A 15,533-nucleotide genomic window follows, 5' to 3' on the forward strand; every position below is an offset into this window, starting at 1 on the left:
TGTAGGTATAAGTCCAAAGATGATCTGAACAGTTTTACCTCTGCATATACAAACTCTGCGTCAGGGAAAATGGAGGGCTACACTCTCTAAGCTTTACTTGAGCGAATTAATCACTGTTTGTGGAAGAGCTTTGCTCACAACAATATCAACTTTGGACAAGGCAAGTGTACACGAGAGCCATGCAGAAGAATATACTGATAGAAACAGTCAGCAAGCACAGCCCTCTGCAAAGCTGAAGTTTGCACTCACCTCACAGACATGTTTAAATAAATGCTCACATACTTCCTGAATTTTCTTTTAAAATTTGCTTTAATTAGGCCATGGCCACTGATTTATGACTTTGTTCTTCCAGTATCTAATGAGAAAAACAATTTCTTAACATTCTGATTTAGCAAGATGACCTGTGCAGGCAGATCCCACCATCCAGGGAAATATATGGAAATCTTTAGGCGTGTAGGTATTTATACAACGGCATACTCATAAATAAATTCAATGTTTTACTTCTTTTCAAATGTCCTACAGGCGGTGGGAATAAATTCAACACAAACTGTTATTTCAGAAAATACAAGTATAAATTCAGCTTGCTAACTTGGACGGAATCTGTCCCATGAAGAGGAACTCCCAGCTGAAACCACCACCACAATTAAAGCTTGTATGAAATTACAATGGGAGTTGAAGTACTCTGGCCAGATCAGGGACAAAGGAAAGCAATGTATTGGCTATTGAGTGCCTTTTCTTATAAATAACATTAAACAGCATTTGCAATATATACATGAATCTACTAATTTCCAGAAACACTTCTATGGTCTGTTAGCACTCTTGATTAAATTTCAGTCTGCAACCATTGCCCAGCTCAGCAGAAGAAGGAAAAAAGCAAACAAACAGAAAACAACAAAAAACAACTGCACACAGAAAATAAAACATTTCCACTCCTTTTCCTGCTGAAGAAATAATAAAGCCTTGATAAGCGTTGCTGCAATGGAAAATACTGTTGTAAAAGAAGTGTCTGTCATTAAATGCAAAACCTCCTTTAAAGCAGATGCAATGCTGCCTATGTTTTATAGCTTCATCTAAGAAAATAAAAAAAAAAAAAAAAAACTTTCAGAGGTGGATGGGTTGTTTTGTTATACAGCACATTGTATCTTACAATGCATTAAACTTGCATGCAATGTGTCAGAGAGAGCGATTGTGTAGAAAATCCAGGCAACATTTGTACTGGTGTAAATACAGAGTATTTCAGAATACTCATGCCTCACCAGGGTGATAGTGGTGTAAGGAGCATATCAGGACAGGAACTCCAATTTTCCATCTCTCTTTTCCTATCACAAAACCATGAGGACTTAGCCTACTCCATTGGTACAGCAAGTTCTGTCCAAGGATTTCAAAGCATCTGCTACTAACTTCTAGTGATGGGTAGACTGAAGTACCCAAAATGAAGTCAGCCCTGCACGATGACTTATCAAGAGAGGAACAGGGGCTTCCTGGGTTTGTATTTCCACTTTATATGTGTTAAAGATCTTTATGGCCTTCTCTTTCAGTCAGAATAACATCTGTTCCCATATGTTGTAGGCAGCTTTTAATGAAGTGTCGCCATACAAAACTCCCATAATAATTCATCCAATATGCACAAAATAGCTGGAAAAAGCTTCTCATAAGTGGGTAGTTCTGATGGTCTCATTGAAGCAGTGAGTACTTCAAATCTCAGTGGCTTAGACATATCATCAAGAACTGTTAAGAAGAGTTAGGGGTTGGAGATTTATGGTTCCTTAAGAAGAAGAAATGGCAGTGCAGCAGATGACAAAGGGGTAAAAGGAATTACCCTAATGCAAACAAGGATTACTCAAAGAACAAGAAATCTGAAGTCCAGAAACTGAAGCTAAAAATAAAGTGATGTAGTCCATATGGTTGTATTTAAAGGTCTGCCAACAGATCTATTTGAGAACCTGCTTTTCAATACTGTTAACTCATTGAATTCAATGTTGCTTCAGGACAAGGTCATAGCATGGAAGCCAATTCTATTAAAAAAATCTCTATATATACATATTGCTGCTCTTATTTTCACAACACTTCAAATAAACTTAAATCAAACCTCTCTGTTCATAAGAGGCTGTAGCAATTTCTATCAGCTTTTGCTAAGAATTACACAGTCCTTAGCAATTTAGGATTTTCATCTGCAATCATAAAACACCCTATTTCATGTGAAACTTGAAACATGAAACTCAATAAAACTTCATCTTATGCTCCCTGATGGATTCTCCTGTTTTCTTCCCTGACTTATTGGAATGTCCCTCACATGCTGACAGTTGTTTGGGAGAAAAATAAAGAGTCTGGTTTTGCAGATCAGCGTACAGGCCAAATGCCAATCCAAACCCAAATACTGCCAAGCACAACTTGATGCTGGAAGTATATATCGTGTACAACTATTTGTGTGTTACCCTCTACCACAGAGATGTTCCAGCTAGCAGAGCTCATGCTTGATGTGGTACCTGGGACACCGTAAGCACGGAGCTAAGAATAAGCTCTCTGCAAACAGTTTTGGGTGCAGCACTAGAGATAGTTCCACGATTTCTGCATCCTGAGCTCAAATCTCCATTCAGTGCTTCAGTGAGGTGCTATGAACACGTAAGTTTGCCTGATGACACCTCTGGCTTCCCTGTGCTGTGATATGCTGTGTGGTGCACCTCTGCTTTATTAAATCTTTGCAGCCCACTGCCACTTGCTTCTGCTGCTGCTGAATTTCACTTCAACCTCAGGCTTAGGTTACCTGCAGCCTCTTCACTTTTCCTGAGTCAACCTCCTGTAACCCATGATCCACAGAAGCCACCAAAGGAAGGCAAAGAGACTGCTTAAGAACAGCTTTACTTTCTCTGTTGCAGAGTAATCCTCAGCTGACTACCTAAAGCAACATTGTGGTGCAGTTGTAAAAAGGGGTAATATAGGGCTCTGAAGGTGATTCAAGTTTTTTTTTTAAAGGCACACATCTCAAAATATAATTAAGGCAAGAAATGTTCTGACCATATACTGCCTGCAGGAAAAAGACAAAATTGTAATGGTGAAATGGGGACCGCATTTTTCAGGCAATGGTGCTGACTGGTTATGAGGAAATAACAGTAAAACAGCGCAGACAGAACTTTTTTGATATTTCTGGGAAACGTGGAAAGGCTGTGGCAATAACTGCAACTAGCTAGTAGCACCTATATGCTAAAATGTCCTCTACTTTAACACTAAGTTAAACCTCTGTTGAAATCTTTCCATTTGTGGTCAAATTCTATTCTTGGTGAACTAGCGTGGAATCTAGAGAAAATGGAGTTACTCCACATTTACAGTTACATAACTGGACAAATTCAAGTGTCACTAGGGTGTCTTTTGGGTCCTTATGAACTTTGCAACTCGTGAATGTTCCTCTTTCAATTATTTCTTGATAGGTCATTGAGAAGCAAAACCACTCTAACAGGTGAATAGGGATCCTAATACTTCTTTGCCCTGTTCTTAGGATGGATATAAATTTGACTCTCATGAATAAGAAGTCAACTTCCACTAAAATGGTAGAACATAAATGCATTAATTTCACTGACCTACCAAACAACTTCCAAATGAATTCACAGGATAAAGGCACAAGATCAAGACAAAGATGAACTACAGAAACAGCCAAAGGAGAAGGCTCCAGGGTGGCAGGCTCAGAGGCCCTGGCAAAACACACGTGGCCCTTTTGACAACTTTGTCTATGCCAGAGCCCTAGAAAGTCAGACAGGTTGCTGCTTTTGAGGGCAATACGGCTGATGGTTGTGAGAGACTGAGAGGAGACCTGTTTCTATCAGCAGTAACAGTTGCCTTCTCCATCTCTCCCAACTCTCTGGTGACAGCAAAGGCATCCACCTCAATTCTTCAGGACTCCTTCTTCAAATCATTGATCCAGTCCTCCCCTCCTCCTGATCCTCAGACAACTGTTATCGTGGCAGAAACAGCTTGGCCCTGATTACTTTCCAGCCCTTCAACCTTTAGGTAACAGATGGCTCCAGAAAGTACTGGTGTGTGAAGCATTTTCACGTGCCTTAACTGCCCTAATTATGCAGCATTGTCATTAGGACAGGACAGGTGATTTAGATCTGAAAATCTGAACTGCTTCATCATCCATGGGTCTAAAATGGCACTCAGAACCTGGCAGCTCCAGGAACAGGGATATTGGCTGAGATCAAGTCCTAATTGCCAGAAACATTGCATTTTTAAAATACTTATATCCATACCTGAGAAATTCCCCTTTCAGGTGTGAATTTCCCTGCAGTCTGGCTAAATATAGTGGACAATTAAAAAAGGTGCATTTGGGACATTCTGTATTTGTTTTTTAGCATTTGAACATCTATAAATCATAACTGACAAATCTATGGATGTTTGTGGTTGCAGGCATAGTTAAAGATGAAATGGTGAAACAGGGTAAGTACAGTAGCGTGAAAGAAAAATAAAACACAAGCTGCTGGAAAGACAAGATGAAATGGTTAAAGAAGATATAAAAGAAAAGAATACAACAAAGCACAAAATTACCACAGTAAGCATGCTTAAGAAACATCGTCCCCAGCTAGATACTTACAAGTAATAGGAGTAGGAGTATGCATTTCTTCTAAATATTGACGGCCAGTCAGATGAACAAAATATCCAAAATAGGAAAAGAAAGAAGAATACATAATTAGATTTATATGACCCCTTTTTTATTGTTTTTATTCTTATTTTATTATTTTTATTTTTATTCTTATTTTATTATTTTTACTGTTATTATTATTAAAAGAAAATATAAAGTATTTGTGCTGCCACTGGTACTGAGCTTCTTATTTTTCTAAACATTTGTCAGGAGGTGTAGGTCCTGAGGAATGCATGCCAAACTGAAGACAGAGCACACGGGTGCGTTTCCACTTCTGCTACTGACTCACATCACACACATGAATGAATCCCTTCACCAATTTCTTCCTCTACTTTGCCATGTCAATAACACAGATAATGAGACTTACCTTTGCCTATAAAGTGCTTTGAGATTTTTGGAATGGAAAGGATTAACTAAGTGCTATCAATTAAATAACAAGTAGTAAAATGGCAATGTAAAAATATCTCAATTTCAGGATGTTTAGACAATGAACAAATTGTGCAATGATAAACAAAGCTTTGAACTCTAAAATGCAAATAGATCATTAACAATTCAAACACCACTACATATTTATAGATGATCCCTTGGTTATGTATTAGCTTTCTGCATCATTGTGATTTCAGAACATTTTTACACAGCAACATAAAATGAGTCCTGCCAGCCAGTTATAACTTGTTATAACAGTTATAACAGTGATGTCTTCCCTTTTTATAACTTAAGAAGAGCTTATCTAAAAATGCTCTTTTGCAACAGATATAGCACACGTTATTGCAGATTAACAGCAAGGCACAAGGCAGCCTCAACAGTGGTAGTCACAGTCAAGATGGAGAAAAACAATGAGAAACAAAATTCAACCTTTTACATAATTTTGAAGTCCCATCTTTGAAGGGACTTCAAGGGACTACAAATACTAGGAAATGCTTACAAGGATAGACAAAGGATTCGAGTGTTTGCTTTTATGGCTGCTGCGAATACAACTTTCATAAGCACACGTGGAAGCTAGATTCAGCAGGGTTACTCTCTGGGCACAACTGCTCTCTTTGCTATGCACTGACTGAGCATATCACAACTTGCACAATTGGTATTTCTCTTGTTGTTGTTAGAAATACAACCTGCCCCATTTCCTCATACATTCCCAGTCTGCTGTCCCATGAAGAGGTTTCCCCTGGGAAGAAACAGCTGACTACAGGTGTATGAGAGGATTACGCTGAAATGACACAGTCTGTGGTGGTGGCCCTTGCTATAGACCTGAAATTCAGGTCAGATTCCTGATAAATCCCAGCTTACTTGAATGACTGAGTCCAAGATACACCTAAATATATTGTTAACCTAATGCCAGAATCCCCTGAAACTCAGAAATTCTGCACATGACAGCAATGCACCAGTTATGGTGTAGCGATTGCCACTGAGCTACACTGTGTAGTTCTGAGCTCCTCTGAACCTCTTAGCAAAAAGAAAATCACCAGGATGTTGGAAATGATAGTCCACACAGCTAGCCCCACTCCCCTACACACCCCAAAATATTCTTTAATTAAACTCCTCAGCTACACCAGCGTCAGGTTTCACAGAGCCCTCCCAGCTGCAGTCTCTCTGTTGAACATCTCGCTGTACTTTCTGCTTTTCTCATGCTCAGCCACTGGGCATGTGTGATCGCAAGAGACCCACGTCTTGATAAAAAGCTGCATATCCCTCAAGGCTGCTGAGGAAAGCTATGTAAGATTTATTCTGTAAGGACAGGAAACAGAGGAAAGCAAACAAAAGGAGGTTTTTATTTTGGAATTGGACATGCCATTTTGGCTCAAATTCTCCCATAACATGCAACCTAGGAAACGGACTTCCTAGAGAATATTTCAAAGCTGTTAGAACTGGACAGAATTAGGGATCACTAAAAACACGACTTGATCCTAGAATGTACAACACAAGCTGAAGAGCCTGCCTACCACCTGTCTTCAGTAGGGACACAGAAAGGACAGGGGTCTCTGAATGTGCAAATATCCCTACAGTAATTCCACCCTATAGCTTGGATATGTTCTGCTCAAGAGACTCTTGAGTCTTACTTAATTATTTTAAGGTAACAATCTAAATCCTAATCAAGAATAAGGAGCTAAATTTTCATAGAAGGCGCTAATCCTAGACCCTACATAGCCCCAAATCTCCTTTTTTGCTACCAACAGCAGTTTAAAGAAATTTATTTACAGTGCACCCGTGACAGGCTGTCTGATCCAATTTATTCAGTCTTATACTTAAAGGGGTCAGTAGAGACTTTGTCCACTCAAACACACAAGCCTGAAAAGTGTCACATCCTTTACTCCAGGGAAATGTGAGTCACGATTACAGAGGAGTTAAGGCTGTCCAGATGAAATCAGAATTGACCAAAATCTAATCCTTCTGGGGTGCAAAGTCAAAGGGTATTTCCTCCACAAAGAAGGTTATAAATGCCTTGTTTTTCTTGTTTCATCATGGTTTTTTTTATTTTGTTTTTTTTTTTTACTAACCAGTCCTATATAATCTCTTGCGCAAATATGTTTAATTAATACTAAGTACAAACAAACAAGCTCCTTAGAGTATTAGCCATACCTTGATACAACAAAAATAAAGTATTTCAAGGTATTCTGTATCTATCTGCTCATGAAAGGAAGTGGCAGTGTTCAAATGATCACCAACTCACATGCTGGAAATTAACGGGCTCAATTACACCGCAGGAATTTGTATGCCCTTATACATACAGTAATATTGGAGCTGCAAAAATGTAACTCATGTAGCCAGTGGGTCCCCAAATCCAGGCAAACAAATTTAGTTCACAATTTTAATTTTAAATACTGTAGGACAGCCATTTAAAAAAAAAAGAACTCTATCTACATACACAGATTTTCAACATAGATATACACACATGCAAACATGTAGCAGACTACACGATCCCAAGGTTCAGCTAAAACACTACAGACAAACACATGCAAAAATGAAAGCCAAATCGTCCACTGTATAAACTTTCTCGCTGGCTTAATTTAGCTTCACATGTCTGACTAAACCCCACGAAATATTGGCAGCTCGCAGAAATTTCCCGGTTGCTCGAGATTTTGAAATGCATTCTACTGAAACATTTGTTACCATGTTACATATCAAAGGCTCAAAAAATATAGTGATTTGAGGTGTCCCACACTTTCTGATGACCTGTCCAATCCTAATCTCAGATCATTTTCTTTCTCAGTGCTTCCTCCTCTTCTAATCTCTCTCCTTCCATCGGTCTTTGTACCGGTTAGCGAACCACTTCATTCAGGATATCCATGTCTGTGTCTATTACCAATGAACTATAATGTCCTGAACCATGAACAAATGCCACTGTGATATTTTCCAGCTCCATTTGAAGGAAATGCCTCAAGTCTGTCTAATTAAATTATTTTTCTGCATTGTTGCCTTGCAAGACAACGCTGTCTCGTACACAGAGGCATTAGCCTCAGTGAACTGAAAAGGAGATCTCTTTTCAAGTAAGGTTAATGCAAAAATCGAATGCCAGAGCTTAAGCTCCTAACACTTCTCCTTGTAAAAGAGAAAAAGAACAATTCTGTTGTTAAGCTGTTCTCTCAGAGTACAACTTTTCCATTGTGCTCCCCCAGAAATTCAGATGAATCTGTGGCCCAAAGCGGCCTTTCCTTTTATAAAATCCGGCCCCAAACCACATTAGGTTACAGACAAAATAAGCCTGGCAGGCTTAAGTTAATCTTCAGGGAACGCTTGTCCACATGCATCTCCAAGCCTCAATTTGAGGCGACTGGTGGTACCCATTCAAGGGAAACCCAGAACCGATACGATCAGCAGGTTCATCAGTGATATGGAGGCACGCTACGCAGACCGAGAGAGCACAAGCATCCCAAACCTCTCCATGCACTGTTATAGCTTCTAAATGGGAAACGGTTTTAAAGTCGATGAGCCAGATTATTTCTTATAATAGTGTTTATTCCAGTGGGTAACTTCGCAAATGACAGCAAGCAGGCAGAGCTACAGACTGCAGTGATTTTGCCTATTTGCATTCAGAAGAGGGGAGCGTGGGGGCTCCTAAGAGTATCCTCACCTCTCTGATTTAGCTCTTGGCAGGCTGCACCACAAGAAAGACTGTTCTCAAATAATGAATTTCTAGTCATCATGAAAAATCATCATTTGTTTTCTGCCCAGCAATATACATGACTTACAATAATAACACATTGTGGGACAGAAATGAAAGACGTTATCAACTCTTAATAGCTTGTGAAACACACCAGGATGTTCAGATGTGGCATTACTCTGCACATCATGACAGCTTTCCTTATGTCTTCCTTTTCAAGCTGTAAAAAAAGCTTTTCTTAAGGAGTGTTTAGGAAGGTAACAGGAATGGATGAGAGCTGGGCATTACCAGAAAGCCAGGTCAGTTTTTCTTGAAACCAGTTTTCTGATTTTTGTTTGTTTTTAATTGGAGATATCAAATTTTCATTGCTTATGAACTGAAAAGCTCCTGGGAGACTGGAACCAGAGACCTCTATACTGTAAAACTGCAGTAGACAAGACTACAAAACGCATGCACATCTGTCCACAAAATCACAAGTGTTTGCACACAACGAAAATTGGATTCAAAACGTAGGCTATCCACACCTCCATTTAATTCAATAGAAATTCACAGTAGTCAATATGTATGTATGTGATTGGTTTTGAAAAATCGCAGAATCACATCACTTGGAAAGGCCACTCAAAGGTAATCGAGTCCAACCTTCTGCTGAAACTCGTTTCCCTTACAGGAAGCCCCTCGTGGCTTTATCCAAGTCAAATTTTGAACTTCTCAAGGATGGAGAATCTCCAGCTCCCAGCCATTCTGGTAGCCCTCCTCTGGACTTGCACCCTTCTTGTACTGAGGTTCCCCAAACCGGACACAAGTACAACCAGAGCAACCTCACCAGCAGCAAGCAAGAGAATAATCCCTTGCCTCACCCTGCTGCCTACACTCTTGCTAATGCTGCCCAGCTGGCTGCCTCCAAGGGCACACTGCTGGCTTGTGTGCCACTTGTCCTCTAAAGCCTCCAGGCCTCTTTCTGCAAACCTGCCTTCTGGTCACCCCAGCCTGTACTGTTGTGTGGAGCTACTCCATCCCAGATGCAACCCTTTGCCTTTGCTACACCTTGCAAGGTTCCAACCAGGCCATTTCTCCAGCCTCCCAAGGTCCTTGGGAATACCAGCCCTCCACTCCAGCATCTGTATCATAAAATTGTTCCATTTGCCCTGAATTATTACAGAGGAGATCATACCTAGATTTAACTGCTACTCCTATTTTTGTGTGGCTAATACATGTGACTGTTTGTCATAGAGATAAGAGATCGTAGAGGAGCAGAGTTTTGTTTTGCCAAGCCTCACTCCTTGCAGCAGACCAAATAACATCATCAAGGCTCTCACGTGTAACACTACCCGCTCCCTAGGCAAGGGGCCGCCAGGCTAGCAAGCTCACGTTTCATGTAGAATCAAATTACCGTTGAAAAAGTACAATTCACCTCAGAAATGTAATTGGTAAAAATACATACAGAATGCATCCTTTTCTTAAGAAAATCTCTTGCCTAAGTGGTTTGCTGAATCAGTGTACTGCACTGTAAATGTGGAGCTCTTCAAACAGTAACTGCTACAATGGCCTTATACAAAGTATAAGTGCAAATGGTCCACAGAAAATCACATGAAATGAACTGTTTGAATGAATTTCATTACCATACATGATTTTTTTAAAAGTTTCATCCTCCTATAAACTAAATCTAACTCTTTCAAGGACTTCCAACCCTTTGCAACATATAATATTCCAGCTGAACACTGGCCACAAAGGAATCGCTGTGTGGAAATGTGTCTCATCAAGACTTGCTTGGGAACAAGACCCCCGATCATATCATTTTAAGACATTACTTTTCTTGGCTGTTAAGAAAGAATTCTTTTCTTCTGTTAGAGCACAGCTGTGTTGGGCTCATATGCCTGCTTATATTGGCTCGTTATGTTTTTGTACTTGTCCCTGCATCTTCATTTGCTGTCCCTTCTCTTAGATCATTAACTCTCTGGAGTACCAACCATTCTTTTGTTGTGATAAAGTATCTGGCAGAACGGGCATCTCTTCCAGGACTGCAAATTCAGTGGTGGTATTACATAAATATATGTTAAGTGCTGCCCCCTGTAACACAAATGGAACGATTTATGTCTGCCAAACCTGTTGTTCTTATTAAAATAGCAGCACTCTAGCCAGGAGGGCCAAGATGGAGGCAAAGCAGAAACTCACCTTCTCTTGATGGTAAGCATTGCTCCTAAGAGGATGATAACAAACATCAGAAGCCCAGCTATAACTCCAGCCATTTTCACTGTGCTGTCCACTTGCTTTTCAGGTTCCACTGCATTGGAATTCTGGGTGGAAGCTCCTTAAAAGATAGAGGGAGAGGAAGAAGAAGATAAAAAGAGAACTTGTAAAAAAATAAATAAATAAATAAAAAATCTCGCAATGATTCAGTTTTCACATTCATTTGAAAACCTAGAAATATATTTGCAATTAAATTGCAATAGACCTTCTAACCTAACTTTTTGCCTTTAATAACAGATAATGCCAGATATTTCAGAGCAGTGGTAGGGTATAAAAAAAAAACATGTAAAGCAACTGACTAATATTTTCCAATATTATACTGTTTTGGGGAATTTAATGTTCAGATGCATTCAGCATACACCCAGAAGCAGAAGGATTAATAGCAGTTATAATTTTCATTCCAAGCAGTTTAAATCAAGTTGCAATCCTTACTCATCAAAATACTGAATGTGAGTTTCCAGTTATATATCCCCTACTACTATTTGCAGAAACTTTTTCTTCTAAAACCAGAACACATTTGTATTTCTCTCTATACCGAAGGCCTGGCTTGTATAAACATACAACTGCAATTATACACGTAATAAGCATTAATCCAGCACACAGAGTACCCTCCACATCATCTAATGTATTCTGTGCGTGGGTTCTGTGGCCCAGGCAAGGCAACAAAATTTCTACCTCAATTTTTTTTTTAAAACAGAACATCCTACACACCTAAAAATAAAGTGTATTTAGAAACATGATTTGCAAAGCATTTCTTCTTTTACTTGTTATGATCTGACTTCAGTGGTCCTTAGCCCATGCAATAAATGGGCCTAGCACGATGCCACCCTCTCCCCTTTGCTGGGACTACTCAACATGGTGCTTGTTACATCCCTTAGATTTACAGATATCACCACTTGCTGCACAGAATTTTCCCAGATACATCTTAAACCACAGAGCTTTATTTCGAAAGCCCTGCAAGATTTGAATTGTGGCTATTCTGAAAATTGAGTTAGCCTATTTTTATTACATTTCTAATATACTTAACTACTACTAAAAATACCACATTTGCATCGGATGGAGTTAAATGAATTCATTTTACATGAGATCACAGCCTTATCTTGGGCTTCACCTTTGCTGCTGGAGTCAGCCACATCTTCCTGTACAGTTCATACTTTGTAAGAAAAGGCAATAGTAGGTGAAAACAGTGTTGTCACTAGAAGACAGTAATGTTTTGCTCTTTTCACAGCTGTGTTGCTGACCCTCTGGAAAAGCTGAATCACTTCTGTTCATGCAGTCAGTTGTTTGTGGGAACAACTTCTTTCAACCAAGTCCATATTTTGGTGAGACACTAGAAAGCCTCACTGCACTTTTTATTTTTTGCCCATTTGTCACTTGTTAATCTGTGTGTGGTTTAAAAGAACTCTGTTTGCAAAGATGATTCCCAATGGTGACCATGATCAAATCATGTCATTTAGGGCTTTCCAATATGTTCTGAGTAGGGCCTAAGCTGATGAACTTCCTTGGATGAGGATCAGCTCTTGAATGACGTATTATAGGCTCCTCTCATCTTATCTTGAAGGGTAAATATGGAACAATGACACAATAAATGCAAAACAGGAAAACACACCACATGCAGTGATAAAGGAACGATTTCAGTTTTCCTAAAGCTAAGCTGTTAATCTAGTTTGCCACAGGAAAACACAAAATTTACAAAGCAAAAATTGTCTTTGCTGTTTTAAGCACACGTGTAATTTTCAGCTTTTTGTCCCTGACAGCTGTACTGCTCTGCTGTGTCCACCAATTTTCCCATTCAGTTAAGAGTTTACCAGTAACTTCTATGTACATATCTAAAATACACTAAAAGGACTTCTGAGCATGAAAATAAAATAGCATATCAGCTGCATATTACCATCTTTGTTTGACAACATGTCTTAGAACAAATCTGTCCAAGAATTGAGCTATATGCCATCACACAAGCAATTCTGACACTATCGCATAACAAAACAAGTGATAAAGGTGCAATTTTTATCCTGAAAATGGCTGAATGTGTTTGTTTGATGCGCAACTAAGAAGTACTCCAAATTACCCTTCCCTCGAGTCGCAGTTACTCCTATGACCCTAAATGATAGGTGTTGGAGAATGGCTTTCTACCAAACAGCACAGTCAGACCCACCCCCTTTTTTTTTTCATACCATCTGAATGCCCTCATGAATTGTGAGCCATGCTTAAAAAAAGAAAAAAAAAAAAAAAAAAAAGAATGTGCTGTCAATTCCATCCTCTAATTCCCTGGATTGGTTTGATTCTGCCAGGATGTTGCTTATTACTACAGGCAATGTGTGGTGAGCGCATTTTTATTTGATATTTCTCTTTCCATTCCAGACTACTGCAGTTCTAGAAAAAGAATAAAGGCTCATTATCCATCCTGACACCTACACACTGTAGTAACTGATTCACTTGAATCTTCTATGTAACTCTTTCTATCCATCTTGGCAAAGGCCAACAATTCCTTTAGGCTACTAGTCCAACCATTTGTAAGTTGTCTTAGCTGATAGCGCCTAGGAATTGATAATATGACAGGGTAAGTAAATTCCTGAGTCTCAGTTCTTAAATCTTCGCACAATGAAGCAATCCCACGAAGTCAGCTGTTTTCCTGCCATTCCACCAATATTTTCTTGTAGATGCCTAAAATCTGCTATGGTGGATTGTACTCCCACCTGCACCACCACCAGCTATAGGCAAGCAGAACATTTCCATCCTGGGAGCAGGAGGTCTACGAGGTGTTAGTGCAGTTGCAGAAGATGACTTCTGCTGCTCCAGACATTAATAGTTTAGAATTCAGTTTTGCTTCTCTTCTTTACCAGGCATGCATGCAGACCTGAAATCTTCTGAGCACAGGAGCCCATAAAAACTGCTCTGTTTCATACAAATGTCTTTAAGTACAATTTTCTTTCTGAAAAACAGTGTTTATATACTGCTTATATCAAAAGTGGAAAAAAAAGAAAAAGAAACAAACAAAAACCCCTTATAACCAGTTTCCAGCGGTGACTTCCACTGCATTTCCAAGGATAAATTGTTCCTCGTAACTGAAGCTGGATACCGGTATAATAGGATATAGATGGAACAGGTCACTCCTGTTATTACTGTGTGTATTTCAGTGGCACCCAGAGGCTCCCACTAAGGTCAGAACCCCATTACAGTGCACTAACATGAAGTAGGACAATTTTGTGCCCTAAGCTTACTTTCTTAATAAGGAAGGCAAATGATAGAAGACAGACAGAGAAGTGAAGACCACAGCTCCCTTGACTCCCTATCTGTACATTATCTACCAGACCAAGTTTCTTTCAGGGATTTACGTCTAATTGCTTTTTATGTATATTCATGTACTGTACAAAATACCCTTAACAACGTACAAAATGCCCTTAAAGCTTGGTCAGTGGCATGAATCTAACTTTCACAGGTATCATCATTCACCCAGCACTCCATTATGTGTTCAGAGCTATTTGAAGATCATAGTCCTTCTGCACTGATCTAATTTGCTTTGTTTTTTCAACCCTTTCAGGATTCTCATACAACAAAGGACCAACATCCTGTAGACAGAACATGATATAAGCCATGTATTCATGGGAGATACTGTTCTTGTGACACTGCAGAGGTGCAGAGAGCAGAGCAGGAGCAAATGCGCTCTTCACAGGCGCTCACCAGCCCACGAGAAGTCAGGTTTATGGTTCATCGAGGAAGGACAGCTTCAGTAATCCACTCACAGGCACCCAACATCTAATCAGGCTGTGCTGCTGTGGATGCAGAGATACCTGAATCCCACACTATTTCAGTAAGGTGCAACGAGTGAAAAAAAATGGCTTGATGTCGTGCCAGATTCTTGGGGCTTTCACAGTCTTTTAAATTCCCCCTTGCTTCAGATCATGATTAAAGCCGGAACTGCTGTGGTTGATAACTTAAGGACAGGAATTTTGAAATCCGAAATGAATTCCAGTGGAGAGAGCTGCCATTTGTATTCCAGAGTTAGATCTTTCAGAAGGTTGCTTCAGCTGAAAGTGTGTCTCTCCACAAGGAAGAGCTGACATGTTTAGCTACTATGAGTTGGACAATGGCTTGCAAGTGGTTCCAACAGCAGAAATTCAAGTTTTTGTCAGTAATAATTGATGAGGAGACTATGCCCTTCTATGCTCAAAAGTGAAAAAGCTTCCACTTACCAGCAAGTATTCATTTGTAGCATTATACATTTCTAGAGTGATATTCAAATCTACTTTAAACCCTCTTAATGCTCATGCAAGGTAAGTAATAAATTATGCTATCTACTTTACAGATCTGGAAAGATTAAGGATATGCCTTCGGTATCACACAGCAGAGCTGAGGATTGACATTTCTGGACTGACACACTGTGACAATGCTATCAGACCACAAAACCTCTCACAGAAAAAAGGAAAAAAAAAAAAAAAAAAAAAAGGAGAAACAGAAATGGCAGCTAAGTGAAAGAAGACACAGTGGCAATCTTTCACCCAGCAAGCTGGGGACAGATATATTATTTGAAAACAATAAGCCACAAGATATAAA

The 15,533-nt window shown here is 39.5% G+C and overlaps 1 protein-coding gene across 1 annotated transcript in view; it reads right to left on the reverse strand.

Moving 5' to 3' along the window:
• The window catches only part of PTPRT (protein tyrosine phosphatase receptor type T), a gene marked incomplete at its 5' end in the record, with an annotated part of 444,059 nt that overhangs the window by 57,093 nt on the left and 371,433 nt on the right, over positions 1-15,533 (reverse strand). Inside the window, 2 exons of the mRNA XM_082773668.1 lie at positions 4,586-4,615; positions 10,905-11,040. Of these exons, the coding sequence (XP_082629794.1) occupies positions 4,586-4,615; positions 10,905-11,040 (166 nt within the window). The remainder of the gene's footprint in view (positions 1-4,585; positions 4,616-10,904; positions 11,041-15,533) is intronic.

Source organism: Aythya marila, assembly GCF_965140915.1.
Source record: "Aythya marila genome assembly, chromosome: 16".
Lineage (NCBI taxonomy): Eukaryota > Metazoa > Chordata > Aves > Anseriformes > Anatidae > Aythya > Aythya marila.